This window comes from Muntiacus reevesi, chromosome 18 (assembly GCF_963930625.1).
Source record: "Muntiacus reevesi chromosome 18, mMunRee1.1, whole genome shotgun sequence".
NCBI classification, from domain to species: domain Eukaryota; kingdom Metazoa; phylum Chordata; class Mammalia; order Artiodactyla; family Cervidae; genus Muntiacus; species Muntiacus reevesi.
In genome coordinates this window covers 35,464,792-35,489,640 of record NC_089266.1, presented here as the reverse complement: position 1 = coordinate 35,489,640, position 24,849 = coordinate 35,464,792, and the positions used below count along the sequence as shown (strand labels likewise).

Sequence of the window (24,849 nt, the reverse complement as noted above, 5' to 3'; positions counted from 1 at the left end):
TGCCTGCGCCTGCGCCAACTTCCAGCTAGCGCTGGACCTGAAAGCTGGAGGGGAGTGCGCGCGCGCCCTCGCCCCTGTTGCGCGCGCGGTGTCACCTTGGGCGCGAGCGGGGCCGCGCGCGCACGGGACCGCGAGTCGAGGGCCATTGAGTGGCGATGGCGGCGACGGCGAGTCCCGGGGCTTCTGGGATGGACGGGAAGCCCCGTACCTCCCCTAAGTCCGTCAAGTTCCTGTTTGGGGGCCTGGCCGGGTAAGCTCAGGCCCCAGGGATGGGACAGGAGGAGGAAGGGACGGGTGCAAGGAACCGGGCCCGGTTCTTCTTTGGGTGTGTTGCAGTGAACCGAGCTGACACGGGGTCAGTGCCGTCCCCATCGTATTGCAAGATCCTTGATGGGCTGCCAGGATCTTTTCACCCATCTCAGGGCCCCTCTGGGCTGCATGCACGACCCCCACCAGACCACTTGAGTTTCCCAACCCATTGCTTGACTGCGGGACTGTATGGGGTTTCAGGTCATTGTATGGCTCCTGATGGACTATATGGGGTCCCAGGTCATGAATGCCCACCTCTCCTTGGATTGGACTGCACGCAGTCCTGGGGTCATTGCTTGACACCCTTGTTGCTGCGTGGAATGTTTTCATTGCATGGTCCCTTCTGGACTGCTGGAATTTTAAGACCAATTGCTCTTGATACAAGTAGAGACTCTTGTACACGTGCCCACCAGCTCCTGAACACTTAGTCAATGGCATGGCAGGCCCTACCCTTAGTGACCTCTTGTTGCTGGGCTCCAAGGAACTTTGGCAGATCTGAGACACCTAGCCCTTGATGCTACCCCTGTCTTCCCCCAGGATGGGAGCTACAGTTTTTGTGCAGCCCTTGGACCTGGTGAAGAACCGGATGCAGCTGAGTGGAGAAGGAGCCAAGAAACGAGAGTACAAAACCAGCTTCCATGCCCTCACCAGCATCCTGAGGGCAGAAGGGCTGAGGGGCATTTACACCGGGTACTGGGGCCAAAGGAAGGGGGTAGGTTGTGGGTTGACAGCTCTAGACCTGGGCTTGACGCACTGACCCCTTCACTCCCCCCAGGCTCTCAGCTGGCCTGTTGCGCCAGGCCACCTACACTACTACTCGCCTTGGTATCTATACCGTGCTGTTTGAGCGGCTGACTGGGGCTGATGGTACACCCCCTGGCTTTCTGCTGAAGGCCGTGATTGGCATGACCGCAGGTGCAACTGGTGCCTTTGTGGGGACACCAGCTGAGGTGGCTCTTATCCGCATGACTGCTGATGGCCGGTGAGTTCTAGGTCTGAGCTTGCCCCCAGCCCCATTCCCTGGAATCTAGAATGAAAGAAGTGAATTCTTATCCTAGATCTAGGGCACAGCATTCACCTGTTCACAGCATTCTGGCCTCCCTTTCTTTGTGCCTGTGGAGGCAGAGTGGTCTAGCCCGAACTTGGCCTCTCCCTGTCTTCCCACCAGGCTTCCAGTTGACCAGCGTCGTGGCTACAAAAATGTGTTTAACGCCCTGTTTCGAATTGTCCAGGAAGAAGGGGTCCCCACACTATGGAGGGTGAGTAGAGGTACTGGAGACTTGGGGGATCTGGGGTCCAGTCTTGGGCATTTCTGATTCCCCCTCCACCCCTCACCCCAGGGCTGCATCCCTACCATGGCTCGGGCTGTCGTCGTCAATGCTGCCCAGCTTGCCTCCTACTCCCAGTCCAAGCAGTTTTTACTGGACTCAGGTGAGACCCAGAGCTGAGCCCTCAGCTCCTAGCTAGCCTGGACCAGCTTCAAGCTGACTGCCACCCCCTGCTCCACCTCCCCCAGGCTACTTCTCTGACAACATCCTGTGCCACTTCTGTGCCAGCATGATCAGTGGCCTGGTCACCACTGCTGCCTCCATGCCCGTGGACATTGTCAAGACCCGGTGAGTATCTGGACAGTCTGGATAGACTTGGGCCTGGAGAGGGACGGGAAAGGCCCTCTTATGTCCTCATGTCCCTACCTCCTGTCCTTCAGGATCCAGAACATGCGGATGATTGACGGGAAGCCAGAATACAAGAATGGGCTGGTGAGGAACCAGAGCCTGGGGCTTGAGCTGCATGGGGGGAAGGGGGGAGAAGGCGGGTAGCTGGGTAAGAGGCAGAGGACCCCAGAGGCCAGGTCCTAGCCTCGGTGCCCTGCCTGCCTTCCTGTCTAGGATGTGTTGGTGAAGGTCGTCCGCTACGAGGGCTTCTTCAGCCTGTGGAAAGGCTTCACACCATACTATGCCCGCCTGGGCCCCCACACTGTCCTCACCTTCATCTTCTTGGAGCAGATGAACAAGGCCTACAAGCGTCTCTTCCTCAGTGGCTGAGGCGGGTGAGGGGCCTGGAGTCGCTGTGCCGGGGCTCCGTCTCACCCCCTGCTCCTCCAGTCGGTGTGCCCCCCAACGCTGGGGGCCAGGACTCTGCTACCCTGGGCCCCTCTATTTATTTTCCCAACACAGTGTGGTTCCCTGCTCTACGGTTAAAGACTTTGGTCTGTCCTGCCCAGCTCCAGCTTGCCCTCCTTGCCCTGATCAGCATCATCTCTCTGTCCCTGGCTATACCTTGGGGGGACCTTGGAAGCTCACTGGGGATTTCTGGGGCCTCCTTGGATATTAGTTTCAGGGCACATAGGACAGCAGAAGCCCCTCCTTTCTCAGTGGGGAAACCAAGGCAGGGCTGAAGGGACAGGAGAGAGCAGAAGCCATCAAGATGATCAAAGGTCTGCAGTAGGAGGACGTGGCCCTTCCTCCCTCCACCTCACTGAGGACATAATCAATAAATTGGATTGCTGGCACCACCCCCAAATCTGGAGAGTTGTGGGCACAGGAGGGGGAGGACACCGGGCAAATGAGCAGATGCTCCTGGAGAATAGGAACTGGAGTTTGTAAGAAAAATTATTAAAGAAAGAGCACTCACGGTTTTTATACAAGTGTTATATAAATCAGTCATATTGTAGCAGGTGACGTATGAGAAAAACCCAAACTCTAGGCTTCCCAGCTGCTCCCCCAAGAACTCGGCAGACGCCCAGGTTGTCTCATGTAATCCCCAGGAAAAGCCTTAGAGGTCTGGTGACTGCTTCTGCAGCCTGAAGAGGGAGGGATTACAGCCTGAGAGAAGGCTGACCTTCGAGGTGGGAGGGAGGGTGGGGGCAGGGCATGGAGTGGACACATATTCAGGCCCCCAGAGCCTGGAGGCTTAGGAAGGGGAAGATGTTTGCTGGAGACTTGATCTGGGCCACAGGCTGGGGAGGATGATTGCCTTCTTTGTTTCTTTAGATGTGGGCTACCAGCCCCTGCCCTCAGGAAGCTTAGAAACCTCTTGGGACATAAAAGGACATAGGAAGGTCAGTTGGAAGAAGAGCCTGGTGCTTGAGGCCTGAAGGCTTCTCCGGAGCCAGGCCAGGGGACAGGCAGGCAGCAGCTGGGAGCTGTCCCCTTGGCAGAACCCATCAGTAGAAGCAGAAGTTGATCTCAACAGCCTGGCGGTGCAGCCTGGCCCTCCAACCTGTGCCTCTTGTCTTACCACTCCGCACACATGCTGGCCTGGGCCACAGCAGCTGCTTAGGGACACATGAAGCCTGGATCTTGTCCTTAATGAGTTCCAAGTCCAGAGGGGAGAGTGACACAGGGAAACAGAGTCACCAGCAGACCATTGCAGGGTGACATGAAGCACCCAGGCCGGTCTGGGCCAGGAGAGACTGCACAGTAACCAACCGGTCAGGGAAGCAGGGCGGGGAAACACTCCTGGCCCTCTGAGAGGGCTTAGAGAAACTCTGAGAAGCCGGGAATCTCTGCTGAGTCTTAATAGCTGGAGCACTGGCAGTGAAGTGTTTGCTGGGAGAGGGGAAGCCAGATCGTTAGGTGGGTTGGTGCCCAGAAGTCATCGTCCAAGCTCAAGAGCTGTATTCTATCATGGGAAGAGTTCAAGAAAAGAAATGTCAGGGTTTCACATTAGGAAGATTCTCCCTGCACCACCCGGAGGAGGAGGGGGTCTCCCTGGAGCCAGAAATGCTTAGCCCTCACTCTCATTCTCTGGACCCCAAGTCTGGGCTTGGGCTAGAGGCAGGAGAGAAAGTCTACCCTACATGCTAAGGGGAATGGCGGAGCCCATGGCACCAGGGGAAGAGAAGTGGGTTCCATTTGCCTGCCTCCTGGCTTGACAGCAGGAAACCTGAGAGTAATTCAATAAAACCCACCAAGATGTTGCACACTGCCAGGCCCTCCCCTCCCCTGCCCTGCCACCCTGGGCAGAGCAGGAGAGCTGTGTTTCTGGTGCCCCCCGGTGCCAGGAAGCACCCACCTGGCATAGTACTGCAGGCTGTAGGCAGATACCCTCAGTAGCATCCCTGAGCTCCCGGGAAACCTCCTTCTTGACTTGGAACTTGCTCGCGGTGGCCTGGTTGTTGGTGACCCCTGGAGGAGAGAAGGAAGGCACCCCAGGCCGGGGAGGTGCAGGTCAGGACCAGAGCTCCTGAGCAGTGCAACTGGGGTGGGGCAACTGGGGCCTTGGGAATGCTGGGGAAAGCACCCCAGCCTTGTTTCCCTCTCCCAAAGAAACAAAATTTCATTTTAAAATTATGTTTATTGTACAAATAACATTACGATGGTGGAAAACTAGAAAATGCTAAACAGAGGAAAAGAACAGAAAACCACCCCTATTTATACCATCCAGAGACACTCAGGGCCCACATGTTGACACATCTCTTTCCAAGTTTTCCTCAACAGGTACACTTGGGAACCACCTTTACAATGTTATTTGCTCTTTCCTAAAACTTCCCCAAAGTAATAGTAATAACCTAGTGGTCTGGGAACCCCCACCATCCATGCAGCATAGGGAGCTCTGTTCGGTGACCTCCCCTCCCCCAACTCCTTGATTTGCTGGGTCTGGGACTGCGTGCAGGGGAGACTCCTGATAAAGACACAGTAATGAAGACCTCTTTGACCCTGTGCTCTGTACCCACCCGCCCCCTATTAGGCCCCAATAGGAGAGTCTATCAGACTGTCTCGGGGTCCCCAAACCACCCACCCTCAGAGGCTGTGGCCAGAGTACCTAACACCCACTGTCCCCAGCAGATCCCCGCCACGACCCAGGCTCAGGGCCGAAGGCCGCCGACCCACCTGCAGAGGCCCCATGCGGCCATTTGGCCGTACCCACAGGAAAAGGCTAGAGCGGAAAGTGGGAAGTAAGCCTTGGAAGAAAAGCAGCCAGGCCCGGTGCACCGTCACCTGCTTTCCCCTCTGCAGTTCCAGGTGCGCCGTGTGGGTGGCCGTGGCCAGGGCCCATGGCTTCACCTGCTGGACCCAGCACAGCAGCAGGATGAGGATCACAGAGGCAACCAGGAGCCAGAGGAGACCCAAGATATAGAAGCCCAGGAACAGACAGCAAGAGTCAGAGCTGAGCACAGGGTTGTTTCTGGAATTAGCCAATCCCTGGGCCTTCCAGAGGTTGTCAGTTTCAGAGATGATGGTTATGGTGGATTCTAAGATAGTGGGGAGTGAAATGGATTCTGTGGAGGTTAAGAATATGGTTGGTTGTAAAATCTCACTTACGTGTTCTGGAGTGGTCGGGGTAGTGGGCTCCGGGGTGGTCGGGGTTGTGGGCTCCGGGGTGGTCGGGGTTGTGGGCTCCGGGGTGGTCGGGGTAGTGGGCTCCGGGGTGGTCGGGGTTGTGGGCTCCGGGGTGGTCGGGGTAGTGGGCTCCGGGGTGGTCGGGGTTGTGGGCTCCGGGGTGGTCGGGGTTGTGGGCTCCGGGGTGGTCGGGGTAGTGGGCTCCGGGGTGGTCGGGGTTGTGGGCTCCGGGGTGGTCGGGGTAGTGGGCTCTGGGGTGGTCGGGATTGTGGGTTCTGGGGTGGTCGGGGTTGTGGATTCTGGGGTGGTTGGAGTTGTGGGGGGCTCAGTAGTGGGTTTTAGAGTTTTGGAGGAGGTGATGGAGTCTATAGTAATTGGGATCATGGTCAGGTTCTTAGCTGGAGGCAGGGAGGACACTTGACTGCCTGGCGAAGTAGGCAGTGCTGAATAGAGCAGGTCCCAGTGCATGGTGTGGTTAGAGAGGCTGATCACAGTGCTCTTGACAGGCCCCTTGTGTTCCTCTTCGTATTCATCGTAGCCCGGGTAGTCCCTGTCACCAGGGATGGAGCAGCCATCCCCCGAGAAGCGATAGACATACATGCCATTCATATCGACACATTGAACGCTCTTCACATCGGGGGTCATGGCCTTAATGTCCACATCCTCCTCCCACACGTACACGTTGCTGGGGTTGTCCTGCAGCCAGCGGCTGAAATAGACGATCCCGCAGTCGCAGGACCAGGAGTTGTTATGGAAAAAAGCATAAGGCAGGAGGAGCTTCCCAAAGAAGTTCGTTGGTATCGTGCGCAGCCTGTTGTTTTGGAGATAGAGGGTGTCAAGTTCCTCCAACCCTTTTAGAAGCTCAGGGGGCAGCTCTTGCAAGTCATTTTCAGCCAGGTTGAGCTTCTTCAGGCGGGGCATGGGCACCAGGAGCTCAGGGGGCAGAGTCCTCAGCTGGTTTCCACGCAGATAGAGCTCATGGAGGTGGCTCAGGTCATGCAGAGCATCAGAAGCCAGAGAGGTCAGCTTGTTGAAGGACACATCCAGGATGGAGAGAGCTGGCAGTGCCCATCCCAGCTTGGGCAGGCTTCTCAGCTCATTGTGCGCTAGATTCAGGACCTCCAGCCGTGGCAGTTTTGCGTCTGTCTGCAGGCTGGTCAGCTGGCTCTTACCCAGGAACAGCTCAGTGAGGTGGGGCAGATCCACCACGGATGCCATGGAGAAAGTGCCCAGGGGGTTCTCACCCAGGTGGAGGATGGCGGTGTTGACCTGCAGGTTTGGAGGCGGTGCCTTCAGCCCCTTATTTTCACAGTTCACTTCTATCTGGCTGTCCTTGTGGCCAACTTCACAGATGGGGGCCGGGTGTGAAGGGCTTGGCAGCAGGAGCAGCAAGAGGAGGAGAGGCATGGTGACCTGTGGGCAAGGGAGGCTTGAGTGGGCACCCCTCGGGCCCCCAGCAGTATGCGTCCGGGCCCTGGCCCCCACTACAGCCTCTAGGATTATTCCAGAAACTCAGCTCCCACACCTCTCTCCCTCCATTCCCCTCTCCTCCCCTTCTCCAGCAAAGCCTGAACTACTAGCTCCAGCCCTTGGCTGTTATCCCTCTCTCAGGCCCTGGCCTCCCCGAGCCCTGGCCCCAGCTCACAGACCGGCAGAAGAACCTCCAGAGACACAGAGCTTCTTCCAGGGTGTAACTTAGTCCTTCTGTCTTCCAGCTCCAGGGAGGCCCTGGTTAGGGGCAGGAAGGGGGTAGGGATGGGGAGGAAATGGCAGCCTGATATGGGCTCCCGGGACCCGGAAACAGCCTCCATCCTGGACACAGGCCCTTATCACATCCTTCCACAACTTGCCCTGAGCCCTCCTTTTGGCTCTGTTCTCGCCTGCTCTCCTTCTACCTTGGGGAGATTGGGGGTGGACTCCAACCACCACTCGCTTCCAGGCTTTAAAAACCTCTCCAGCTGCCCCCCTCATTTCCCCTTCACAGCTGCATTCTTAGAATTGCCTACTTTTAACCCTGGCCTTCCTCTCCCTCCTCACCCTCCTCTAGGCTGTTTCCCACCTGCCCCCTACTCCATGGACTCAGTTCTTGCCATGTGCCTCTGACCCTCTCCATCTACCCGACACTCCTTCCTCCACACCATCTTGTTTTCCGCAGCCTGCTCACCTGTGGCCACTCCCACCTTGGGACAGTAATTTTTTTCTTTTTTAGAGTTTTTTTTTTTTTAATTGAATTAGAATTGATTGACAAGGTTGTGTTGTTCTGCTGTTACCACCAAGAGACTCAGTTATACACATACATACATTCTTATTTATATTCTTTTCTATTATGGTTTATCCCAGGATATTGAATATAGTTCCCTGTGCTATACAGTAGGACCTTGTTGTTTATCCAGTGGTAATTTTTTCTTGGTTTTCTTCCTGCCTCTCTAGCTGACCTTTTTCAAATCTTCTTTGTAGATTCCCCTTCTTCTGTCCTTCATGAGAGATTAACCTGCCCCCAGAGTTCGGTCACTGGCCTTCTCTGATGCTACACAAACCCCCGAGCTCCTCCTCATCCATTCCCTTCCCTCTACCACCACTTGTACCCCCAGTAACTCTCAAGTCTTCATCTCTAGCCCAGACCCCTCTCCTGAGATCCAAACACATATGTCCCACCGTCTTTTGAATTTCTTGGCTGTCCCACAGGCCCTGAAGCAATATGTTCAAAAGCTAAGTTCATCACCTCTCTCTAAATAGCCTGTCTTCTTGTGTTGTCCAACCTGGTGAATTGTTTTGTCATCCACTCATTTATCTAGCCCTCCAACCAGTACAAGCAAAATCCCTGAGAGTCATCCTTAGCTCCACCCCCTATTTAACCTGCCACCAAGTCCCACTAGTTTTACCTCCCTATGCCCCTCAACCCCCTTCTTTCCACCCTCACTGCCACCATCTTCGTCCAGGGTGCCATGTTCTCTCCACTGTGTCTTTGTGACAGCCTCTCCACTGCTCTCCCCATTTCCTGACTCCCTCCTTCTCCCCAGAAATTCAGATTTGCTCCTATCCTTCCACTGCTTGAAACTCACTAATGGCTCCTTACAACCCTCAGGAGGGAGTCTGAGATCCCTAACAGGCCTACAGAGTCTTGTAAGATCTGACCCTTGCCCACCTGTCCAGCCCCTTTCTCTTCCTTCCTTCCTTCCTTTCACCACACTGGATCTTAGATGTGGCATGAGAACTCTTAGTTGCAGCATGCGGGATCTAGTTCCCTGACCAGGGATCAAAACCTGGGCCCCCGGCATTGGGAACTCCGAGTCCTAGTGTCTGAACCACCAGGGAAGTCCCTAATCCCATCTCTTAACGCTCCAACCTTGACTCTAGGTTACTCTCTTTCTTGTGCCTTCTTCTTTCCCTTTATCCCCTTCTGCCTAACTTACTTATCTGGGGAGTTCCAACCCAGAATTTCTTCCTCTGAAAAGCCTTTTAGGATTTCCCAAGACCCGGTTGGATGCCTGTTTCAGAGAGATGTCATATCTGTTGGTCCACGGCCCCTTCCATAATGAAAATGTCCCATTGACTGTCCCCTAGAAGGGGTACCCTACGGTCGCATGGGCCTGCCCTTATCTGGTGGCTGGTGACTGGACAAGGAATGGATACTTGAGCCAGATGCAGTTAATCCATAGACCTGTTAGTCATATGATTTTATATAATTTGCTGGCTGCAAAGGGTACTCAAAGACATGGAGAAAACAAGGCACTAAGTAAGTAGCCAGAAGCGAGGTGAAGTTGCATAGAGCCCACGACATGGAGTGAGGCCTCTGAGGCTGTTGGGGTTTTTTGCCATTTTGGCGTCAGTTAGGGTTTTTAGTTGTAAGCAACATAAATTTTTTCTACTTAATTTAGGCTGAAGAGGAATTTATTGAAACTACATTGGCTACTTCAGAGACTTCTAAATGAGGGCTAGAGAACCATACGTGGGCCCGTGTAGCTAGGAACAGAGCTGAGAACCAGGCTGCAGAACCAGTCTGGTGAGGAAATCTCTGCTCTTGCTGCAAGACCAGGTCTCTGAAGCTTGTTCCACTGCAACTGCTGGGTCAAGAGCTCAGGGTTAGCACAGCATCCTGACTGCAGAGAGAGAATCCTGCATTATCCCTCCTCTGTTGTGATACTAACTCCTGATTCAAAGTCTGGGTTCAAGGGACTTCCCTGGTGGTCCAGTGGCTAGGACTCTGCACTCCCAATGCAGGGGGCCCGGCTTTGATCCTTGGTCAGGAAACTTAGATCCCACATGCCGCAACTAAGAGTTCACATGTTGCAACTAAGCCTCAGCACAGTCAAAACAAACAAATATTAAAAAGTCTGGGTGTGAGTCCAATTGATCTTGTACCTATGACCCAGTTACAAAGGAGTCTTGGAAAGCAACGTATCTGGCATTTTCACCTTCTATAATACAAGGCAGGTTCTGCTTCTCCAAAGATTTCCATGTTGAAGGATTTTGCAGACACAGAAAAGGGATTCTTGTGCTTCGGCACCTAGTGAAACGATCCTAATGTTTTACTTTCTTCACATGCCGATGGCCTGGATTGTTTCTAATTTTACATTGTTGAATGTTTGGGATTAACCCTACTTAGCCATTATGAATTATTCATTAAACATTATAGGTTAGTTTGCTCAGATTTTATTCAGAATTTGTACATGTAAATTAGAAAATAGGTGTGGCCCATAGATTTCTTTGGGGGGTGCTTTTGTCCCTCTCTGTTTGTTGTGTTTTGTTATCAGAGTTCTACTGGCCTTGTAAAATAAGCTGGAAATTTTTCTGTTCTCTGGAAAAGTTAGAGATCATAGGGATTTTCCATGCAATTTTGGTGGAATTCACCTATGAAACTGGGCTTGAAGACACTTGCGGGAAAACTCCTCAAATACCTTTTCAATTCCTGCTCTAATTGTTTGTCTCTTGAAGCTTCTACATCTTGAGTCAATTTTTGTAACCGTTATTTTTCTAATACAATATCATTTTCATGTGGCTTTCAATTTATTGTTAAGTTTGCACATTTTATACTTTTATAATCTGTTAAAATCTCCATACCTGTAGTTATGTAACCCCTGATGTTGTTTATTTGTATTTTTGCTCTTCCTCTTCTCTGTCTTCCTCCCTGCCTCCCTTTCTTTATTGACCACACTTGCCAAAGATTGGTCTGTTTTAGTGGGCTAGTCCAAGAACCAGATTTACTATATTCACTAGTCAATAGCTGGAGTTTTTTATTTGGTGACAAACATCTACTTTTACCTTGAATAATTTCTCATACTTTGAGCCCATTTTCTTTATTTTGTAATTTATTTTTTGAAGTATAATTTATTTACAATGTTTTGTTAGTTTCTAGTGGGCTTATTCTCATGTTCTCTTTCTGCCTTCTTGAGTTGAAATCTTAGTTGACTTATTTTCGATCTTGATTTTCAGGTAAACTCATTCAGTTAATACTTTTCATTTGAGTGCTGCTTTGCATCCCCTCACATGTTTTATCATGTAATACCCAAGGTGAATATTTCTGATTAAAATTTTTTATTTATTTGGCTGTGCTGAGTCTTAGTTGTGGCACGTGGGAGATTTAGTTGAAGGATGTGAATCCTTAGCTGCAGCATGTGGGATCTAGTTCCCTGACCAGGGCTCAAACCCAGGCCCCCAGCATTGGGAGCATAGAGTCTTAGCCATGGGCCATAGGGAAGTCCTGAATATTTGTAATTTTTAAATCCAGCATCTATTCCTTTCAAATAAGAGGACCCCCATTTCTTTTGAGAGATTACACCTCCCCAGATGAGTGCAGACTTTGATGCGGGTAGGAATCCTGGCCTGTTGCTTTGGAAACCAGAATGTCTTTGGAAGTTCCTTCCACTAGATCCTTCCTGTTACCACCTGAGTTCAGCCCAGGGATATGACCTAATCATGGACATCCCAAAATCCTTCTCCTAGGATTTCAAACAGTGAATGAGGCGACAGAAGAAGAGAAAATAGGACTGGACTTGATTCATTTTGACAAAGGGCTCAGGAAAAGCTATAGAATACTTCCTGATACTAATTCCTTGGAGTCACCTGATTCCTGAGCAGTCCTGGATTTCCAGTGTTCACTTGTGGCCAGTGAGCTTCTGCATCTTTTCAAGAACTCTGCGTGGGATTAAGTTAGAGTTGATTTCTGTTGCATGCATCCAAAGAAACCTAAGTTAGGGTTCTGGTTGTGTTTTATTTATTTTTAAAAATTATTTGTTTATTTATTTGTTTGTTTTGGCTGTGCTGAGTCTTTATTGCTGCTTGGGCTGTTCTCTAGCCCCCTACTACTCTTTATATATAAAGACTTACTGCTACTCTTTGTTGCAGCGCATGGGTTCTAGGGCACGTAGTAGTCATGGCACATGGGCTCAGTAGTTGCAGTTCCTGGGCTCTAGTGCACGGAACTAGATTATATAGTTCAATAGTTATGGTAATAGTTATGGTAAACTGGCTTAGTTGCTCTGCAGCATGTGGAACCTTCCCAAATCAGGGATCGAACCTGTGTCTCCTACATTGGCAGGTGAATTCTTTACCACTGAGCCACCAGGGAAGCTCTGTGGTTCATTTTTAGAGTTTGTGCAGAAGACATTAGTTGGACGTCTACTTAAGACCCATTCAGCTTTTCTTCTTTTGAGAAATTACTCGTACTCCATCCTTAGAATTTTTGGTGCAGATGACTCTATCCCACCTGCATATGTTGACCTAGGTTAGTCACTAGACTTCCTCCCCTTGAACAAGGGGACCTCCTTCCTTTCCTCCCCTGATACAAGCTGGTAAGGGTGTCCCATGGTCAGAGTGACTGGTCCAAGGATGGAGATGGAAAGTAAGTTGGTCCTTTCATAATGAAGCCCAAGACTTCTGTTGGTTGGTTGAGATATGTGTACTTTCTCTGGATGTGGACACGGAAATAAGTAACCCCAGGTGAGTTGTTGACATCTTTTTGTGAGCACAAGGAGATCTGACCTTAGGATGAAGTTAATGCCAGGGAAGTTATAATGAAAAAAGAAACCAGGTCCTTGGCATCACTGAAAAGCTTTATCAAACAGATTTTGAAGTTCAGTGAGCCAAAAATCCTCTTATTTTTTTTTTTTAAAACTGGTTGATATTGGAATGTTACTTGCAACATAATGAACTTAAAGACTGTATTTTTTATTTTTTTAAAAGTGGAATTATTTACAAAGATACTTTTTAAAATTTAAGGTAAACTTTTAAAAATTAAACTTCTTATTTTGAAACAATTATCAATTCACATGAGTTGTAAGAAGTAAGACGGGAGATCCTGTAGACTCTTTACCCAATTTTCCCCGACAGTAACATCTTGCAAAACTGTAGTACATCCAGCATCACAAGCATGATATTGACATTATTCTGTCAAGATACAGAACATTTCCATCACCATAAGGATTCCTCGTGTTGCCCTTTGATACCGTTAGCCTCTTCCTTCCTACCTCCCCACACCTCCTTATCCCCTGACCACTACTAATCTGTTCTTCATGCTATAATCATGTCATTTCAAGAATGTTATATTGGTACTTCCCTGGCTGTCCAGGGTTAAGATCCCAAGCTTCCAACTCAAGGATGTAAGGGGGCATGGGTTTGATCCCTGGTCAGGGAATTAAGATCCCACAAGCTGCACGGCATGCCCTCCCCCCCAGAAAATGTTACATTAATGGGATCATACAGTATATAACCTTTTGGAACTTTTTTTTTTTTTTTTTTCCTACTCAGCATAATTCTCTGGAGACTTGTACAGGTTGTTGTGTGCATCAGAAGTTCACTTCTTATTATTGCTGAGTAGTCTTCCCTAGTATGTATATATGTTCTACAGCTTATCTGTTTACCAGTGGATGGACAGGAAGGCTGATCTCAGTTGTTGACTTATTACAGATAGATGTGCTGTCCATGTTAGAGATTTGTGTGTGAACGTAAGTCTTCATTTCCCTGGGGAAAATTGCTCTGGAATGCAATCTCTACGTCATATGGTAGTTGCATGTTTATTTTGGGAGGCTTTATCTTTGGGTTATTCTTTGAGTTTATCCTGTTTGGGGTTTGCTCAGCATGTTACATGTGTAAGTTTATGTCTCCTGCAAATTTGGGTAGTTTTTAGCTCTTATTTCTTTGAGAACTGTTTCAGCCTCATCCTCTTTCTCCTCTGCTTCTGGGGTTCTGATGACATATTGGCAGATCTTTTGTTGTAGTCCTACAGATCCCATGGGAGACTGTATTTTTTTTTTTTTTTTTTTTTTATTCTTCTTGCTCTCTGTTGTTCAGAATGGGTGATTTCCATTATTGAATCTTCCAGCTCACTGATTCTTTTCTCTGTCCCCTCCATTCTGTGGCAGAGTCCATTCCCTTAGCTCTCATTTCAGTTATTATATTTTTTCAGCTCTAAAATTTCCATTCAGTTCTTCTTTAGATCTTCTTTTTCTTTGCTGAAGCTTTCTCTTTTCTCATTTGTTCCAAGCATATGCATAATTTTTTGTGAAAGCATTTTGTCGTGGCTGCTTTAAATGATTTTTCAGATAGCTCTGACATCTCTGTCCCTTTGGGTGGTGGCAGCTACGGACTGGCTTTTTTCATTCAGTTTGAGACCTTCCCTGGTTTTGGTACATTGACTAATTTTTAATGAAACAGGGGCATCTTAACGTTATTTTATGAGACTCTGGATCTGATTTAAACCTTCTGTTTCAGCTGGCTTTCTCTGCTACTGCTCTGGCAGGGAAGGGAGGGGCACTGCCTTCTTACTGCCAGGCGGAGACAGAAGTTCACATTTCTCATCCAGCCTCTGTGGACGTCTCATGAGTGAGGGTGGGATTTCCAGTTCCCACCAGGTCACCACTGCCACTTGGGGAGGATGCCCTCATTTCTGCAGAAATGAGGGGGAACTTCTGACTCTCTAGGAGGCTTCCTCTGACACCAGCCTAGCAGGGAGGGCGAAGGATGACTGGTCACTGCCCGCCTGGATGGGCGTCCAGGCTTCCCTGCAATTTCCATGGACCCTGAGTGTGGGAGGCCTCATTACCATCTGATGGGGGTGAAAGTTCCTACTCCCTCCTTGGCCTTCTTAGAAACCACCCCAGCAGGGATGTTGGGGCAGCTTATAGCAAGCCTGGAAATCTACGCTCACCACTTGGCCTTTGTTGGTATGGGTGTGGGTGGGCTCAACGTTTTTCTGTAATATTTGGCTGGACTCAAGTGGTTATTTTCAGAGTTTTCTGCCGTTAGGCTCTCCCTTTCCTGGCGGAGAGAGCAGGCTTTTGTTGGGGCTGTGTCTGTGGTGTTTCCAGGTTGCTAATTTCTTTTCCTCCAAGAGAGGGACATTTGAGGCAAAAAGAAAACCCAGGGATCTCACCACCATCAGGCTGTTTCTGGGGGCCTGAGGCACCTAGCCTTTCGGCTTTCTACATCTTTTTGTGTTTGTTTTACATATAATGTCCAGTCGTACTTAGCAGGTAGAATAGGAAAAGGTAAATTGATCCCATCTTCCCTCGGGTGGATTTGGCTAGCTTTTGATTGCCAACTTCTAAATTTATTGCACTTGACAATAAACATCCCATGTATACTGTCATGGTTAATTTTATTAAAATGTATCACTTTGGCTAGGACTCACCATTCATTACCATTTTGTCTCATTTTCTTTCTCACTTCGTCTTTCTCACTTTGTTTTTTTCCTGAACCATTTGAGAGTAAGTTACAGACACATCTTTTCCCTTCAATATTTCAACATATTTCCTAAAAAACAAGGACATTTTCTTACCTAACTGTAGTATGGTTATTAATTTCAAGAATTTAATATTGATACAATACCATTATCCAACTCACGGTTCATATTCCCATTTTGCCATCTGTCTGAAAAATGTCCTTTATAGCTTTATCCCCCCAGTCAAGGATCCAATGAAGGACCGTATCTCTTTAGTTTCCTTTAGTTCCTTAATCTGTCTTTATTTTTCATGACTTCAACATTTTTGAAAGCCATCATCCGGTAATTACACAGGATATCCCTCAATTATGTAGATATTTCTTCAGGTTAGCTGATGGTTCTCATGATTGGATTTGCGTTGTTTTCCTGGCAGGAATATTCGATGAGTGATGTGTCTTTCTTAGTACATCATATCAGGAGATATGCTATGTCAATTTGACCCATTACTGGTGACGTTAAAACCTCAAGCGTTTGGTTAAGGGGAATCTACCCATTCTGTCCATTGTCATGAAACTGTTTTTCAGGACTTCCCTGGTCCCTTCCAAGGTCCAGTGGTTAAGACTCCAATCTTCCACTGCAGGAGCTTGTTCAATCCCTGGCCAAGGAACTAAGATCCCACATGCCATGCAGCCAAAAAAAAAAAAAAAAGATACTATTATTCCTTTTGTAACTAAGAAGCAGTTGTGTAGGGAGATACTTTGATAGCATGTAAATATCCTGTTCCCAGTCAAACTTTAGCCACAATCATCCACTGATGATTTTTGCACAAACCAATTGTGGCCAGGAAGGTTGAGAAACTTTTTTTTTTTTTTTTAGGCGATTTAACTGTATTCCTTTTTGCCTGTAATCAAAAGAACCTGACTACAACAAAAATTAGAATCAGAAGTGGGGTTCTCATGGACCTTAAGCTGAGCATCAGCAGATGGAATGGAATGTTTCTACCTAGTATTTGTGCAGTAAAGCCACTAACTGGGCCAGTCCTTAGGGCCTCTTGGACTCCAGCATGAGCACTCTGCCGGGAAGGTTGTCATGGTTTGGTGGCTCTGGCTCTGAACCACTTCTGGCAAGGGGGAGTATCTGTTCTTTGAGCTCCTTAGACTGGATTCGTTACTGTATATAAGTTCTGGACAATCCTGCCAAAGCTATGGGGATACTTTGTTTCAGTGTTTGTCTACCCCTCTAGATGGCAAGCTTTGGGATAGAAGGCTCATGGAAACATAGCCCATGCTCTAAGAGGTAGAAACTGTTGCATAGATTGACCACATCAAATAAGACACTGCCTTGGCTTGTCTGTGTCTCATACCTAGTTTTCACATGCTTCCTCTAGTGTCTTTTTATTATAGTCTTAATGATTCTGCCAAAATTATTATGATATGTTTTACTACCTGACAGGGTGATTCGCTCCTCTTTTCTTTTCTTTTTCAAAGCTGATGTAACTATCCATGTACCTCTGTACTGTCATACACGTTTTGGAATAGGTTTGTCAAGTTCCGGAAATTTTAACTTATATATTAGTTTAGGGAAAATTAAAAAGCCTCTTGATGAAAGTGAAAGAGAAGAGTGAAAAAGTTGGCTTAAAGCTCAACATTCAGAAAACAAAGATCATGGCATCTGGTCCCATCACTTCATGGGAAATAGATGGGGAAACAGTGGAAACAGTGTCAGACTTTGTTTTTTTGGGTTCCAAAATCACTGCAGATGGTGACTGCAGCCATGAAATTAAAAGACGCTTACTCCTTGGAAGGAAAGTTATGACCAACCTAGACAGCGTATTAAAAAGCAGAGACATTACATTGCCAACAAAGGTCTGTCTAGTCAAGGCTATGGTTTTTCCAGTGGTCATGTATGGATGTGAGAGTTGGACTGTGAAGAAAGCTGAGTGCCGAAAAATTGGTGCTTTTGAACTGTGGTGTTGGAGAAGACTCTTGAGAGTCCCTTGGACTGCAAGGAGATCCAACCAGTCCATCCTAAAGGAGATCAGTCCTGCATGTTCATTGGAAGGATTGATGCTCAAGCTGAAACTCCAGTACTTTGGCCACCTCATGCGAAGAGTTGACTCATTGGAAAAGAACCTGATGCTGGGAGGGATTGGGGGCAGGAGGAGAAGGGGATGACAGAGGATGAGATGGCTGGATGGCATCACCGACTCGATGGACATGTGTTTGAGTAAACTCTGGGAGTTGGTGATGGACAGAGAGGCCTGGTGTGCTGCGATTCATGGGGTCACAAAGAGTCAGACATGACTGAGCGACTGAACTGACCTGAACTGAACATCTTTATGGGCTTCCCTGATGGCTTAGATGGTAAAGAATTTGCCTGCAGTGCAGGAGACCTGGGTTGGGAAGATCCCCTGAAGGACAGCATGGCAACCCACTCCAGTATTCTTGCCTGGAGACTCCCCATGGACAGAACCTGGCGGGCTACAGTCCATGGGGTTGCAAAGAGTCGGACACAAATGAGAGACCAAGTGCAATATCTTTATAATATTGACTTGACTCATCCAAACAAATTGTTGATCTTTCTGTTTATACCAAAATTTCACTTCTTTTTAACAGTTTTAATTTTTTTCCATAAAGACTTTACATAAATGGAAAGGACATTCTTAATCAAGTTCTGAATACTTTATATATTGTATTACTATTGTGAATGATGCTGTTTTCTATAATTCCTAATGGAGAGCTATTACTACAAGAGAAATTCCTAAATTTCTCTTGTAGTAATCGAAGTCCCTGCCTCTCCTTTTGGTTCTAGTAGTTTGTTTATGGTTTCTGGTAGATTGTCTACATAGGTGATCATATCATCACAGGTAACAATGGGTGTATCTTTTCCTTTCATGTCTTTGTACTGCTTATTGCATTTTCTTATCTTAGCACATTGGTCAGGACCCCCAATATTGTGGTAGTGGCAATTCTGTCTTGTATCCATGTTAAGCAGGAGGGTATCATTAAATACATTAGTTATAGGATTGTTTCATTTGCATGGTTTTCTTTTTTGTTGTTGTTGTTTGTGGCACTGGGTCTTTATTGCTGCTGTCGGGCTTTCTCTAGTTCCCTAGTGGTGGCTTCTCTTTTTGGAGAGCACAGATTCTAAGGCACTCAGGCTCAGTAGTTGTGGCGCATGGGCTTAGGCGCTTCGAGGCAGGTGGGATTTTCCCAGACCAGGGATTGGACCCGTGTCCCCTGCATTGGCCGGCAGATTCTTAACCACTGGACCACCAGGGAATTCCCTCTGAAGTTTTATAGATTAAAATTAGGCATTGTGCCCTGAGCTTCTCCTATTACAAAACACATGCTCTTCCTCCTTTAGTCCACTAATGCAGTGAATAATGGTGGTAGATTTTCTGATGATAAACCATTTGAGCTGGTAGATATGATCTCTGCTGCATGTAACAGAATACCAGCAGCTGTACCTTAAAAATCTAAGGACAGTAACTTATTTTTTTAAGTTTATTAATTAATTAATTTATTTATTTTGGCCATACATTGCGGCTTGTGGGATCATCTTAGTTCCCAACCAGGAATTAAACCTGTGCCTCCTGCAGTGGAAGCATGGAGTCCTAACCACTGGACCACCAGGGAATTCTCAAAGGACAGTGACTACTTAATGAGCAGGCTGGAGAGGGTCCATCTCAGGTTAATCCAGCACTTGATGGCATCCTCCACTCAAGAGTCTCTCTTTCTGTCTTGCCATCCTCAGCACACTGGCTTTTTGTCCTCACAGCACCCTCAGGGGTGCAAGCTGACTGCTGCATCCAAAGACACAAATCTGGTGATGAATGGGAAGGAGGGACAACAGAAACAAGCGCTAAACTGCTTCACCATCAGTGACTCTCCTTTCACCAGTCAAGGTTAGACTTCCGCCCATACCTCCTCCCCCAGTCGACTTGCCCTGGTATCATAAGTCAGAAATGGATCTTGGTGCTGCTGGTTGCAAGGGAGGTTTGCATTCTGAGTGTCTGGTGGAGAGCAGGGCATGGCTGTGACTAATCATGACTCATCCCTTGGGGCTGGGGCATTTGTGCTGCCTCCAACAAGCCGGGGTTCTGTCAGGAAGGAAGAATGTGGGGTGGCACACCGTCCTCACACCCCCCAGGGCAAACTTGACCTCATTAGATTGGAAGATTTCTTTTCCAGTGAACTTCTGGATTTGGTTGGCCCATATTTCCTTTGGGGTTTTCACATTTATGTTCATAAGTGAGTGAAGCCTATATTTTTATTTTCTCATCCATCCTTAGCTGGAGTAAAATCTTCATAAACCTAGTTGACTTGACTTCTTCTTTTGTTTTCAGGAACAGATTATGCAAAATACAGGTGATCCATTCCCTGAAAGTTTGGTAGAACTCATTCATAAAGCTACCTGGTGTGGGTTCGCTGGGAGGGGAGATCTTTCATTACCATTTCATCATTAGCCATTCTTTATCACTGCCCCCTTTCCACTTCAGTTTACTGATATTTCCCCCTTATTTGGGTAAATACAGTCAGCCCTCTGTTTCCATGACTTCTGGGTCCACATGTACAGAATGCCAACTGTATTTAAAATCGACTTTAAAAATTATAAAACTGAGTTGTATGCTCTATTAATAGTCCTCTATTGTGCATTTAAACAATGTCTTACTTTAAAATTTTTTTATTTTGTTTCATTTTATTTTATTTGGCTGTGCTGAGTCTTGCAGCATGCAGGACTGACCTGTTCCCTGACCTGGGATCAAACCCCCTGCACTGGGAACATAGAATCTTAGCCACAGGACCACCAGGGAAGTCCCAACAATGTCTTACTTTAAGTTTTTCAACTAATAAGCTTCTTTTTTTGTTTTAAATCTGTGCCAGGTGGCTTATGGGATCTTAGTTCCCCAGACCCTTGGCAGTAAAAACACCGTGTCCTCACCACTGGACTGCCAGGGAATTCCCTAATAACTTTTTAAATTGAGCAATAACTTACATACAGAGAAATGCACAGATCTGAGGTGTACAGTTCTATGAGTTTTGAGAAAAATGTCCATCTGTGTAATCACTACCGCTATCAGTACAGACATTTTCATTCATTCCCTTGTGCCGCTTCTGGTCAGTCCTCTCAGCCAAGTAACAGTTGCTCTGGTTTGTGTGCAGATCTTTCGCAGACATAAGCTTTTATCTTTCTTGGATAAATTCCTAGGACTGGAATTCCTGGGTCAGATAGGAAATACATGCTTTTAATTTTGTAAGAAACTGCCAAGTTCCCAAAGTGGTAGTTTATTTTACACCTGACTTTTAAAAAATTGAGCTCCACTTATTTTTAATATTAAGAGCATAAATTACTAAGAGTGTTAGGAGTAAAAAAAAGAGTTTAGGAGTATGAATCACTGGATATAACCCACTTCATTTTTTTATATATTTATTTTTAGTTATTTATTTGGCTGCACTGGGTCTTAGTTGCAGCAGGTAGTATCTTTCATTTTGGGCATTCGGGATCTAGTTCCCCAACCAGGGATCGAACTCTGGCCGCCTTCATTGGGAGCAGAGTCTTGGTTGCTGGACCACCAGGGAAATCGCTAACCCACTTCATTTTATAATTGCCTTTTGCCTCCTACTTGCGTGAGGAGTTCCACTTCATCAGGCTATTAGGAACTGGGAGTTTTTAGCAGTTTTTCTCTGACTCAGTCATGTTTTTTGCTGGACCTTCAACGTCTGTGGAATCCCAGGGACGCATCTATAGTCAGATCACCTTCTCTGAGGCCAAGCCCATGAGGTCGTAGAGACTTGCTGTGAAGGTGCTCCCAGTTCTTGACTGATACTGAGACTTCTCTTCATGATTCATTTTCTAGTCTTCTTCTGTCCTGAAGTGAAAAGTTGATTGGAGATCCCCTTTAACAGGATGACTAGTATGGACTTTCTTTCCTGTACTGGTAAGTCCCAAGGACTTGTTTATCCAAGATGGGACAGAGATCAATGCCTGGGGAGAGTGAGTCCTTTACCCTGGGCCTCTGGGAGCCCCTGGGTCCCCAAGGGTGCCCCATGGGGACAGCTTCGCTTGGTCCTTCCTCTTCCTGTGTCTCTCCCTCTCTTTCCCCTCCCCCCTCTTTTTTAGCTGCATCGTTGGGCTAAAACTAAGATGTGAGATCGTAGATGAAACACGCACCCTCTTCATTGCAAAGGTGGAGTCTTAACCACTGGAACACCAGGGAAATCCCCTAGTTTTCAACATCAATATAATATTTTATCTTCGTTGTATTGCAGATTCTCATATATTGGAACAGATATTATTTTGTTCCACTGAAATGAATAGGCAGTTTTCAAAAAAAGGAAAAGAAAGAAGGGATACACATAGATGGCTAAACTATCTGCTGGAAAAAAAAAATCTCAATTTTCTTCATCAAGACATGTAAAATGGACTTCCCTGGTGTCCAGTGGTTAAGAATCCACCTGCCAATGCTGGGGCCATGGGTTCGATCCCTGGTCAGGGAACTAGATCCCACATGCTGTGGAGGCACCAAGCCCATGTGCTGTAACTACTGAGCCTTTGAGACTAAAGCCCGAGCTTGCTGCAACTAGAGGAAGCCCATGTGCAACAATGAAGATCCAGTGCAGCCAAAAGTAAATAAATACATTTTTAAAAAGGCATGTTGATCAAAATAATGAGACAGCAGTGTTCACCTCTTGGTTTGGCAAAAAGTCTTAAATTTGATAATAGGCTGCCTGGGGAGGTATTCTTGCAATGTGTTGGAGTGAATGTAAGTGGGTGCATGCTTTTTGGAGAATAACATGGCAAAAGGTATCAATAGTTGTTGTTTTTTCTAATACATGAACTCTTTGCCCTGGCAATTTCACTGCCAGAAATTTACCCTATGGATCATTTGCAAAGGTCCACCGAAGTTAAATGCATACATATAGTTGCATAGTTTGTGATCACAAAACCCAAAATTGTTAGCTTCTTAAACGTCTGTCCACTGGGTAATGCGTTATCTATGATTTATATGCATGCAGTGGAACACTGCAGCGATAAGGAGACTGGGGAAGACTCGTGTGTGATGATACGAGTCAATCTCTACAATATGCTGACGGAGAAAAAGCTACTGAATAGTAAACATATTCTGATGCTTCTTTGTATGCCTGCATGCTCAGCCCCTTCAGTTGTATCCAACTCTTTGCGACCCTGTGGACTGTGGCCCACCAGGCTCCTCTGTCCATCGGATTCTCCAGGCAAGAATACTGAAGTGGGTTGCCATTTCCTTCTCCAGAGTGTCTTACCGACCAGGGATTGAACCTGGGTCTCCTGTATTGCAGGCAGATTCTTTACCCTCTGAGCCACCAGGGAAGGTTATATGTGTATATACGTACATATATTCACACACATGTGCCAGACTTTGGTCTAAGAGAATTTGACTTACAGGGAGCTGTTAACTTTTAGGAAGAGGAAAGTTTTTTATTTTAACTAAGTCTTTCTGGACTCTTCCATTTTTCTGGTGATGACGTGTATTGCTTTTTTATTGTCAGAGGCGTTTTCCCGGGTGTTGTGTAAGAGGACATTTTTGTTTTCTTTGTTTCACTTTATTTTTCTTAAATCTTAACGTTTTTAAGCCAAGGAAAGGGAGCTGTGGTGGTAAGGCACTGTAGTACCTCATTCAATCAAAGGAATCGCTGGGCAACCAGGCTGCAGGGGGAGAGCAGCACAGCTGGGCCTCAGGAATTTCTGGAGCCCGGGGCTGGGAGGCGGGCCTTTTCTTGTCTCTACTCATCTTTGTGTATCAGCCACATTCTCTCTCACTCCATGGAAAATGTGAGGAATCAACGTGGCTGTCTCGCGCATCTACATTTCACATCTTCTACAGCAGAGAGACTGCCCCTGAGTTCCTGTTTAACAAAATTCTCCGAAAAAACTTTCTTTGGCCTGGCTTGGGTCAGGTGTCCTCCCCTTGGCCCATCAACTCTGGCCAGGGTTGTGAGGGTGGTGGTGGGGGCATCTTTAAGGAGTTGGCAGCTCCTCTGTGGTCAGGTGGTTGGATAGGAGTACTTCTCAGTAGACGGGAGGGTGCTGGGAAGATACACATTCATTTGTTCTTACTTACTCATCTAGTAAACACTTATGGACCCTGTTATGTCCCGGGCTCTGGGCCATGTGCCGTGAACAAGGAACCCAGCAAGGTCTCAGCCATCCGAGGGTTTAGGCCCCAGAGCCAGAGACAGGCTAGAAATCAGTGTCTGCCACACCCCTGCCCGTCCTGGCTCAGCCAGACCCGCTCTCCAGGTCCATCAAAAAAGAGGAGCCCCTCGGTTGCCAGTGGCGGGGCCTCAGCCTGGGGATATTGCCCCCGTGGGGTGCTGATGGCTGAGGAGCAGAGCTGGCCGCCCGGGCAGTGCAGCTGTTCCGAGTTGCCAGCCAAGAGCCAAGAGCCGGGAGGTGAAGGGAGTGGCTTCCTGTTGAGCTGAGATCTTTGGCTCCAGCTTGGAAGTCACGGCGTCTCCAGAAACATAACTGCCAGGCAGCCCACTGAGCTTCTGTGGAATTTTCATTTGTCCTTTTTTATGGACAAAACCGGGGACCTCCCTGGAGGTCCAGTGGTTAAGACTCTGTGCTTTCACTGCAGAGTCCCGAGTTCGATCTCTAGTCCGGGAACCAAGATCCCACATGCCTCGTGGCGAGACCAAAAAAAGTACAAAATCCAGGCCTGGATCAGATGCCTGACTCCAAATCAGCCTCTCCATCCCTCAGGCGATGTTCATCCAGAGCAAACACTGGAAAGATGCTGGCTCAGCTCTGGGCCAGCACTGGCGGGTGGGGGAGGGGCAGGGGGAGGGAGGGTGAGAACCCCTCCTGGGGACTCCCCCAGGGGAGGATCTTCTGATGTGCTGACTCTGCAGGAGATGCCCCTGGGATTCACCGGTGAGAGTAAGACCTCCACCCGCAAGTTACCACCCCGCTGAGACTCTGCAGTAAAGCCCTCTCCCGGAGAACATGAGAGATGGCTGGGGCCAGCGACCCAGGCTGCAGGCCCAGGTTTGGGATTACGATTCCTACTCACTGTCCCTCCACCCCAGGCTACTCTCCTACATGCAGGTTGTTGGTCCAAGTGTGGGTTTGCCCCTTTATTGTGTCTTACATGATGTCTATGTGTGTGTGTGTGTGTGAGAGAGAGAGAGAGAGAGAGAGAGAGCTGTATTGTTTATACATGATGTAGTGATGGTGATTAAACTGAGGAGTTAGTCCATGGTTTGGAAAACAGGCAGAAACCACACCCAGAGGAGGTTGAATGGAAGCCTGAGGACACTGGACTCTAAGGTTGAGAGCTTTTTTGAAGGGCCCTTTTCACCATCAGTCTTGGAAGTAAGACGTTACGTTTCAATCCTGGCTGGAAGGGTGTGATGCATCTTCAGTTGTGGCTGTGAGAATGGACTCATGACAGGGTGTCCTGGCAACTAGACATGTAGGAGGCGGGCTGGGTTGGTAAGTGATGGATGGCACTGCTAGTGTGGCCATGCCCACCACCCTGGGCAAAGGGGGCATCTTTGGCCCACTCCAGCACCTTTCTGTGCCTGCATCCACAGCCTCATGGCATCAGGTAGC

General features: G+C 47.8%; 2 protein-coding genes across 2 annotated transcripts; one reads left to right on the top strand and one right to left on the bottom strand.

The window, feature by feature from the left end:
* The first annotated feature begins 1 nt into the window (after window position 1).
* On the top strand, window positions 2–2,956 carry SLC25A11 (solute carrier family 25 member 11). The gene is made up of 8 exons (XM_065909688.1): window positions 2–250; window positions 847–999; window positions 1,085–1,291; window positions 1,478–1,568; window positions 1,650–1,740; window positions 1,826–1,925; window positions 2,018–2,069; window positions 2,199–2,956. Exons 1-8 carry the CDS (start codon window positions 156–158, stop codon window positions 2,352–2,354), a joined length of 945 nt encoding a protein of 314 aa, XP_065765760.1. The 5' UTR covers window positions 2–155; the 3' UTR covers window positions 2,355–2,956.
* Window positions 2,957–5,054: 2,098 nt separating this feature from the next.
* GP1BA (glycoprotein Ib platelet subunit alpha) lies at window positions 5,055–7,318 on the bottom strand. Its single transcript, XM_065908905.1, has 2 exons — window positions 7,244–7,318; window positions 5,055–7,007 (listed from the first exon to the last, which is right to left on the bottom strand). Exon 2 carries the CDS (start codon window positions 6,999–7,001, stop codon window positions 5,055–5,057), a length of 1,947 nt encoding a protein of 648 aa, XP_065764977.1. The 5' UTR covers window positions 7,002–7,007; window positions 7,244–7,318.
* Window positions 7,319–24,849: the final 17,531 nt, after the last annotated feature.